At 43.1% G+C, this 10,146-nt stretch overlaps 1 protein-coding gene across 1 annotated transcript; it reads right to left on the bottom strand.

Moving 5' to 3' along the window:
* Positions 1–723: 723 nt before the first annotated feature.
* Positions 724–7,628, bottom strand: tfap4 (transcription factor AP-4 (activating enhancer binding protein 4); the record flags this gene model as incomplete). The annotated part of the gene is made up of 7 exons (XM_080511724.1): positions 724–882; positions 994–1,161; positions 3,864–4,007; positions 4,127–4,297; positions 4,404–4,502; positions 4,588–4,753; positions 7,540–7,628. The coding sequence occupies 7 exons, from the start codon at positions 7,626–7,628 to the stop codon at positions 724–726; spliced, it is 996 nt and encodes a 331-aa protein (XP_080367850.1).
* Between the last annotated feature and the right edge of the window lie 2,518 nt (positions 7,629–10,146).

Genomic DNA, 10,146 nt, shown 5'->3' with positions numbered 1-10,146 from the left:
ATGAGCACCAGGCAGCCGTGAAAACGGCATTTTAGATTCTCCATTTTTGCCGAACTTAAAGAAACAAACAAAAAAAAAAGGCGACATCACCAAAGTAAAATAACGGGTTGTTTCAAAATGAGGAGTTGGAACTTCAGGACAGTCTTTTCAGCTCACAGTGTCTCTCCAGAACAGCTCAGGTGGGTCAGGAAGTGAGGGAGGTTTAAAAAGATGTCCACCAAGATGCTTGGGTGGTGACGGCGCCTCATCCACAGTCACATGGCTTTAGCGCCGCGTAAAAAGATTAACAGTCCTGGTAGTTAAGAGAGATGTTTAGCAGACATTCGCAATACTAGTATCCAGTACGACAGAGCATTCATAGATCAGTGAGGGAAGTAGTCGCTCTGCTAATCTAGCCATTAAAAAGAAAAAAAAAAAAAAAAACGAGTTTGTGAGTGAATGAGAGAGCAGAGGGGGCCAAAGATAAGCGGAGAAACGATGCAGGACACACCGCATGTACAAATGTCTATGTGTAAACCTATCTGGGCCGCCTATCACGGTACAACATGGTGTGTATTTAAAAAAAAAAAAAAACAACAACAGCTGACTACCAGCCCTGTAAATGTCCACTGAACAAGAGCGCTATGAGTTACTCGCCTCCCATGGCCCCAGGGTCTGTCTGGGCCTTTTCTGTGTGTTGGTGTGTGCGTGTGTGTGCGTTATAATTGACGCCGGGGGATGAACTCAAGGCAGTGAACAGTCATCGGGCCCGTCGCTGTTTGAGGCCGTGTCTGAGGCCGCTGCATCGGAGAGGACACGACCCGAGCTGACGATCACCGCCCTCCGCTGCTCCTCTTCCCCGGCACATCCTTTCCCCTGGGTGCCCTCGATGTGCTGGATGGCCTGGGGAAACGGGAGACGTCAGACAACAGCACCCTCTAGTGTTCACACCTGGCGTTCTCCTCCACAACAAACACCCAACGTTGAGAGCTGCTTTTGCCCCCCGTATCTTACCTGGACGATGGTGTCCAGGTTCTGTCGAGATGTGGAAACTGTGTTGATCACGGATGTTGGGCCCATGGTTACCACGGTAACGTGATGGGGCTGGGGAGTCTGCACGGGAGCAGGGACGATGACCGTGGCATGGTGTGTAGGCGCAGGAGGCGTAGCAGGGGCCAACACCTGGGGAAAGGAAGCAGTCGGAATAGATTATTCCCTCGTTGTCATCTCAACCAGAACCTCCTACAACAGCTGGGCAGAAAACAATGAGTCTTGAGGGAATTAAAATTCATCAGTTTGAGGCAATGTTTGTCGTCAAGGTGCCTTTTGAGCAGCCAATTCAAATCAAATGACGAAGGACTGTGTTTATTCTTGTTCTCAAAACTAAAAATTGATGCGTTAATGCTTTGTTTTTATCACTTAATGCAAAAAGTTTACGCAGGAAAGCATTCAGTGTCTGAATATCTGCTGTGACGATTCTATAAATAAAATAACAAAGTATGAAGGAACAAACAAGCATAAAACCCAAACAAAGGAGTTATTAAAGACCTAAAACATGTCAACATAGTATATGTGGGATCCTATTTGGACAACAAATAGCTAAATATTTTAGTCTTCAATAAAAGAGAAGCATTTTATGTTATTCTGAGAGGATTCAACTAAATTTCATAGAAAGTTGATGTTTGCAGGTGTGCTGTGTCGGAGTGAACGTCTGAAAGTAACAGGGGAAGTTGTAAAATGTGCCAGACAGGTCTGGCTTATTATTAACTCATTCATACATGAATCTGCATATTTGTAAAGTATTAACAGATGAAATTTGTAGAAGTTTAAACTTTCTGAACAGAGGTGCAGCCGACTCTTGACTTCTGGAGCATGAAACCGTTCTTGAAAATCATTTTTGTCTGACAAGTATATGATATAGTGGAGAAGAATGTGAGGCAGCCAACATTAGACAATATACTATATACCAGTGTAATTAGCGTTTATTATTCTAAGAGAGTCAAAGTGATATTTGACAAAATTGGTGTTGGCTGCAAATAAGATAGGGAGTATTGAATCAGATCATAGAGAAAAATCATTCATAAAAATGCGAAAGAGAAAAAGCCCTAAATTTGATCCTTGTGCCACACCGTATTCAATCTTTGATCTGTGAGAGCTGTAGCCATTTATAGTTACGTACTGCTCCCTATTTCTTAGATAGTCACTGATAACAAGATCCTGAAAACCGTATTTGTGAAGTTTTGAAAAGATAATTTTATGGTCGACTGTATCAAAGACCGTGAAAGGTGCAAAAGAGCTAAATGTGTTGATTGTTTTGATATTTTAATTTAAAAAGAATGTTCTATGGCTACCAACTTTTCAAATATAATTCCGGGAAAAATTATTTGCGGCCGTTTGTAATTACAATCTGTTCAACTGAAGATGTAAAGAAAATAGTCTGACCTGGATTAAAGGTTAAAACTAAAAAAGTACAAAAGTTGAGAGAAACCATGTTGGCAACAAAACCACAAAGTAAATCAGCTCCACAGTCAAATTTTCCCTTGAAGTTAATTATTACTGAATCCATAGTAGATCGTGATTTAATTTATGAGCAACATTAATAAGCTCCACTTAGTAAGTCACACAGTGTCAAATGACAAATGTAGAACGTATCAATCATCTTTTATTACGAGTGGCCATCTGCCCCAAAGAGTGGATGGGCATGCATCATGCGGAGATTGATTTGGCATCATGTTCTGATGGGATAAGCCAGCAGAAACAGGATACCGGGGCCGCTGTCGGGGCGGGAGACAGGCACGGCAGGACGACGTGCGAGCGAATCATTTAACACACTGTAAATCTGCCCGAGCTGCTGACAGCTCTAACTCTGGACTGTCATGTGCAACTATGTCTTTGTGAAATCAACAGTGCACTAATGGATTAACGTGTGTGTGTGTGTGCATTTGTTTTATGAGTTGACATGATTGACTCATAGCACTTCATCATGTCAAATGAAAAATGGAACTCGCATGATAATAAAGATATTGTGGCATTTGTATTTGATGAACGAAATCACTAAAATGTCAAGTATTTCAAAGTGAAACTCTTTAAAAAAATTACAAAGATGTTTTTTCCAACTTTGATGCACTAATGCTGTCCAACAATATAACTAGAAAAAAATTAATACTTTATGTTCCTCCAGTTTTACCTGCACAGTACAAATCACCAAAAATGTTGTTGTCGTGTTAACACAACATTTTGTATGTTAATACTAAGTATAAATAAGAAAAGTACTCATTTAATCGACATGACTGGGTATTCAGTTAACTGACTTGAGCTGAGTCAAATCACCTGATCTGACCTGTTATATAGAATAAAATGGTTTTAAGTAAAAAAAAAAAAAAAAAAAAGTTATCTGCAGAATACAAGAAGTCCCAGAAAACGTGAATCTGTTAAAACATGAAAAAACAGACATGCACTAAAAATAGACGTCTGAGAGCTAAGTGAATCCAGATTTGATTTACTCTCAGTAGCCAACTGTTCAGTCAGTTCAAACCAGTATCCTGATACGACTGTGGGATTTAGTACGGAGAGATGCCTGTGCATTTCTGTTGGAGGGTTAGTGAAAATGCAGGATGAGTCATGAAATTTGACACTGCTTCACGAGAAGAGTAAAGGAAGAGATTTTTGGTGTGAAACGCAAATTACATCGGGTTTTTGTTTTGCTGTTGTTTGATTTAGATCAAAAGACAACTGAACTGCCGACCGAGGAACGATAAAAACCTGTCTTTTTCGTTCAGTGCAGACTTATTCTGTCATTTAGTGTGAATATTAGCACGAGGGCGTTTTTCTCCTCAGTGTGTTACACTTGAAATGAGTCACGGTGACTTGCAAATGCTTCTCACCTGCGGGCTGTGGGCTGGCGTGAGGTCCCTCTCCAGCTGCTTGTGCCCCTGCAGAAGGACAAGATCTTGGGCCTGCTGTTCTTGGAACTGCTGAGCGATCGCCTTCAGTTTTTCAGGATACAGCTGGGCATCCAGGGAACGCATCTGACGCACAGAATATAACATAACCGCAAAGCCAAAATAACAGCAATCAGCAAACGCTCTCTCTCTCTCTCGGGCCGCTGAGATTGTGCTTCCTGCGTTGTTGTTTGTCTCCCCGTTACCTGATCTTCCAGCATCATTCTGACTGAGCGCTCTTTCTCCAGCTGCTGCCTCAGCTCGATCATCTCCCTCCGTAAATCCTCAGTCTTCTCCTCCTCAAGGATGTCTGGAGAGCCGATCCCTTCGTCTTTCTCCTCTGCACGCCTCCTCTTGGGAGAGGACCCACTTAACTCCTTCAGTGGGAACAAAAAAATAAATCAAAGATGGTTACGTTTGATCACAGTTAAGGACAGAAAAACACATTGAAGCCTTCGCGAGGAGGTTGTGATTGGGCTTCACCTGAATGATTCGTTTGAGTTGACTGTTCTGCTGCAGTAGCCGCGTCTTCTCCTGCTCCAAAGTAAAAATGTACTCCGCCGTCTGTTGCAGGATGGCGGCCTGAAGAACAACGTCACAATCGAGTTATGAAAGCGGGTTCAGACCTGTGAGCTCAGCAACCCATTCGAATCTGTTAACGGCCCACCTTGCTGAGCTTCTCTCCATCGCTGTGTGGGATGAGTGTTTTAAGTGACTGGAATCCGGAGTTGATGCTCTGCATACGCCGACGCTCGTTGCTGTTGGCGATCTCCCTGCGGATTCGCCTCTCTTGGTCCCGGGCTGTTTCTGGGGTCAGAGGAATGTTGGCCAGACTGGAGGGAGAACGCCAGAGGAGGAAAAAAAAAAAAGTTAAAGAGAGATAAAGATGAAAAAGCAAGAAACAAAAACAAATGTAAAGTCTGTGACTGCTGCTGCACAGAAATCCTGACTGGTTGACTGGAGTCTGCTTGTATCAAACCTACGCAGGTTTAGAGTAACAACTCGCACACTTTCTGGGTTTTAAAAAGAAAAAGTTGAAGCCCTCATGTCACATGCAATAAGCGCTACACAAACTCAGTTGATAGAGAAATTCTCTGCAAGCTTCCCATAGCATCCTCTGTATCAGCTCCAGTATCTCTGCGACCTCTCTCGCCAAGCTCTTATCTGTACTGACTCAGCTGCCTCAGTGCAAACACTGGGAACAATTGTGCAGACACAGATGAGAAAAGGAGTGTGTATTGTGTGTGTGTGTGTGTGTGTGCAGGGACACAAAATGAAACACACACGCAGCAACACTGCAGTGGTATATTCAACAAACACATCCACTGCCAACACCGGCCAACTGAGCTCCAACTTCCCAAACACGGACCACTGCAGTGGAAGTGCCGACACAAAGCGGACAGGTCGAAGCTTAAAACGTCTTTATAAGCAGCACGGCACTCAGTCGTATAAAAGTTATTCGTTGACAATTGTTTATGGTTGTGTTAATTTTAAAAAAGTGTCCCTTGTTTAATGTTTACAACAGACCCGGGCATTGTATGAGGCCTGTTGCCTGGGCATTACCAACCAATAAGAGAGCCAATGAAAAAGAATTTAACAAACATGAATGAATATACATGCTGTTTGACATGCAGCCGTTTTATTTTTCAGGCTGTTTGCTGTATTTTTTTTCAATGTTTAAAGATGAAGCGTGTGAGTATTTTATCTGACCGAGTGAATAATTATTAACTTGTGGGCTCATACTACAAAAAAAAAAAGACAGCATGAAGTTCTTTCTGATTTGGTTGACATTTAAGTACTTATTCCACTAAATTTGAAGCTTTGCCCTTCTTTTGTGGACATAATGTGAGCCATCATCTCCCACAGACAAGACAATTCAATGCAGATGACGAACTCTAGCAAATGAAAGTCATGTAACACTGCTTCCTATTAAGTAATATATTTATACCGGGGAGAGCTGAAGTCAAAACGTATGCCAGTGTAATGATTTGTACCCGCTCGTTGGAGTGACAAAATCCCCAAGATCAAGTCTGGGGTCACGGGATGCGGCGGAGTTTGCAGGTTCCCCCTATGGTTTCCTTTGGAAGTCCAAAAATATACATGTGGAGGGATTGGAGATCTGAAGTTAACTCTATAGCAGAAATAGTTTTTATTGTGGCCCATGTGGAAATGTAAAGTCTGCCTGATCCTGTCTAGCCAGATGAAAATATGAAACTTGTACAATGCGATTAAAATGAGTCATTCAACTGGAAATTTGCTGCCACTTTACAGATCAAATGGTAACTTAAGAGATAAATCTTTTTGTTGTTGTTGTAATGTTAAAACAATTGAGATAATTTTCTATTAGTTGCAACAGAAGATGGACTAAAGGGTGTCCTTGTGGTACCTTGTGGTAATTAAATAAAAAAAATAAAGACTTGTCTCCCCCTTTTCTGCATCTTAAGTCGTACCTTTATAACATGTTATTCTGATTCACTAATTAGCTGAAACGAAAAGAGCGACTACATTTCCCAGAATGCCTTTCTGCCAGCAGCAGCAGATCCCTCCGCCTCCCTCTTCAAAGAGGGCTGCGGACGTATCGACGGGGCCTTCCGCGACAAACACACACACCCCCTTATTAATAACGCTACTTTTAATTTTTTCCGGCCTCCCCGCGAACATTAAAAGTCTCTTTACCGGACACGCAACGGTAAATGTGATCCCCCCCCATGCGCCCCTCCAAACACGCGGCCTGTGTCGCACCACGGCTTGACACCAGCTCCGTGCTCAGGCAGCCTGTCCGTGTCCTCCGCCATTACAACAATGCGGCAGGCAGCATGGCAGAGGTGCGGGGTGAAAAGACGCAGTGGAGGCGGCTCCGCGGCGCGCACGGGACGCGCTCGAACGCCACCGAAATACCCCGGCCGCCTCAAACGGTGGCGCCTGGGACAGCGGCCGTGCATTTTTAACACGCGGGAGGTGAAAGAAAACAAGGCTCCACGGGGCAAGAAACAAACACCAGAAACCCCCCCCCCCCACACCCCCCCGTCACTTTTAGCTGAAGCCACAAGCATGGCCGCACTACCCACAATAACTTCAGCTCGCAGCGACGGGAGACCAGCAGCCCCTGCGAGACCCCGCAATCGCACCGCAACAAGCCACCTGGCACGACCCGTCCACGTATGGTGCAAATCTCGGCACCCACGGGAGACAGGGCTGGGGGGGGGGGGGGTGTGGGGGGGAGTGGTGGAGGGGGGATTATTTGAGGATAAATGGATGCGGGGATGCGCTCCGGAGCGCAGCAGCAGCGTGGCGTGCACGGAACCACGTGGTTTGTGTTTGTTAGCCACAAAATGCACGGATTTCACTGGAAAATGTGCAAAATAACGGCGCGCGGCGGGTGCGGGGGTCCGAGCGGGCGCCCCGCCGTGATGTGCGGCACAAAAACCCGAGCGTTTGTTGTGAAATAAAGCCCGCAGCTGGCCGGGAGCGGGTCGTGTACACAATAACAGATCACATCAAGCATGTTGCCTCAGCGACGTCGCTCTTAAGTGCGTGTGTGCTCGCGCCAGATGACTTGGAACAATAATAACAATCATACACACGGTCGTGCGGCGTGGATCGCGTGAAGAATACACACCTACAGAGACCACCAATCACTTCTTTCTCCGTTTTCCTGAAATGTTGCAAGGAGGGCACCTTCTGAGCTGGTACCATGAAATACTCCATGCTCGCCTCTCGCCAGTTTGGTCTCCCCCTCTTATAAAAAAAAAAAAAAAAGAAAAAGAAAAGAAAAAAAACACGCTCCGTTGAATAAAAGCAATAAAAAAAATCCCGTGATCAGACGCGGGTGAAGCTCTAACAGGAGATCTGAATCCCTCTTCGGTGTAATGTAGTACTTTCAGGCTGCTGAGAGTTGTAATGTTACTCGACTTCCAGCTGATGGGGTTCCCTCGTTGTGTGTGGCGCTCTACCTCTCTCTCTTTCTCTCTCTCTCTCTCTCTCCCTCCCTCCCCTTTGCTTTCTCCCTCTGCATGACCGTGTGTGTGTGTGTGTGTGCGCAGCTGATCGGATGGCTTTCAAGGCGGGAAACAGCTGGTAGGAGTCACACACTGCACTACCAAAAGCCTCCTTCCGCAGAGACAGGGGAGGGGGGACTGCGCGTAAACAAAGGATCATCCAGCGCACAAACACACCGACTGCACAGGGGATATACAGACTTTAACTAGAAAAAAAATAAAAAAATAAATGTACAGTATATTATCAAATATAGTCTTTTAATTAAAAAAAAAATCCTAATCTTATTTACATTTCACTTTCCATTTTAACCCTTAAATGTTCATAGCATTGATTAAAACAAATTGGATTGATGCATGTTATAACAACAACAACAACAACAAAATGCACCTTGATTCACTCTTTAAATCTTTCTTTAAAGGCCAGCAGTCACCAAAATGTCATTTGCACCTTGACAGCTCAGACTGATAAGTAAATAAAGAGCGGGATTGTCTGCCACAGGGGCGGATACTCTAGCAGAGGATCAGCTGACGGGCTGGCAGCGCCGCCTGCGCAGCAACAGCGCACCGGGGAGGGCTTTTAGGGACAGACAGCCTGGATCTGCTGCTGCTGCTGCTGCTGCACAGCCGGTCTAATCACTGCTACTCACCATTTTAGGTGTGTGTGTGTGTGTGTAGATTTTAGATGAAGCCCTGCAGCACAGACACACATACCAAAGCCACAATGTAAAAACATGGAGAGGTGCTGTTTTTTTAATTTTTTTTAATTTCATTTGCGGTTTTAGTAACCAGTCCTCAAACAAGAGCTTCTGCAATTCAGTTAGACAACAGCTGGAAATCATCATCATACAGGAAGAGACACTACAACACGTTTAGAACATTGACATTTATTTATTTTTGTTAAATAGCCCAAAAATGTATAATGTTTCTTTTTTATCATCAATATAAATAAGCCATTATATATATATATATATATATATATATATATATATATATATATAAGCAAGTAAATGGCAAAAAAAAATTTTTTTTTACCAGACAGTTAGTTTCCATTAAACAAGAAACCAACTGTTTTGTGTTTTGTTTTGTTTTGTTTCACAGTGTTTTGTCACAACGCTTTTGCTGTGAGGAGATTGATACATATAACCAAATACAAACATGAACTGTTGTTTTCTTTATTTCAACTGAGGTCTCTAAATTATAGAATATTAGAGAGCAGACATCTGGGAATACGACTCAGGAGATGTGAATAATTGGGCGGTTTTAATGACAATAGATCTATTTTAACACACTAAACAATTCAGTCCGGAAACAGACATTTTACCATTAAACTGACACCCAGAGGTTTCCTGGGGCTAATCACATCCACGTTGTTTTCCGCCCTCTAGTGGTGGCAAGTGAAAACCTCAAGAGGCCCTGAAAAGAACTGTGAGTCCTGTGGTGAACACTTTCATCCAGCTGATCGTTCAATGTGATCAATACAGACGCGCATCTCTGACGTACAGCTCTGACACATGTTGCAGATTGATTTCGACAATGCTCGTCGGGTACCTTCATTAAAAGTTGTTTCAAAAGGTGTCAATTCTGATTTATCAATACAATTGTCTTTAAGCAAGTGATCTCGCAGCACCTTGTGATGTCCGAATAACTCCTAATTCCACCTGTGCGTGTAAATATGAACAACAATTGATTTGTAGAGAATCTCACAAAGGTCTGCGGTGTTTCAGACAGCTTCTAATTTCTCACTGGATTACAGGCCTTGTTAAAACACACTTTTAAAGTGGACAATATAAATCTGTACAAATGAACATCTCATTGATGAAGTCACCAATATGGCCATAGTTATTGTTAAATGTAAATTCTGCTTTTTCTTATTTTGTCATTATGCTATTAGTGTAATGTAATCTTAAACTCACTTCACATGCAACATGTTCCACAATGGATTCTAAAAAGTTACTTTAATTTTATTTTTGTAAAACTATTTCATGATTGTTGACCTTGTGATGTTGTTGTCGGAGCCAAATGGGATTAGGAATGACTTCAGCAGTTGAAAGATGAAGATAAATTGTTGGCAAACTGTTGAAATTTCATGACAGTTTAAAAATGTACCAGATAAGTGGAGTCTTAAACCTTTGGACTGGTGTTTAATACGATTGGTACATTTCTTTTCCTCGTATATTTTATGTGTGGCCAAGAAAAGAGATGCACTTAATACTGAGACATTTATATTT

This window comes from Blennius ocellaris (genome assembly GCF_963422515.1).
Source record: "Blennius ocellaris genome assembly, chromosome: 16".
Lineage (NCBI taxonomy): Eukaryota > Metazoa > Chordata > Actinopteri > Blenniiformes > Blenniidae > Blennius > Blennius ocellaris.
This window is presented reverse-complemented; position numbering and strand designations above follow the sequence as displayed.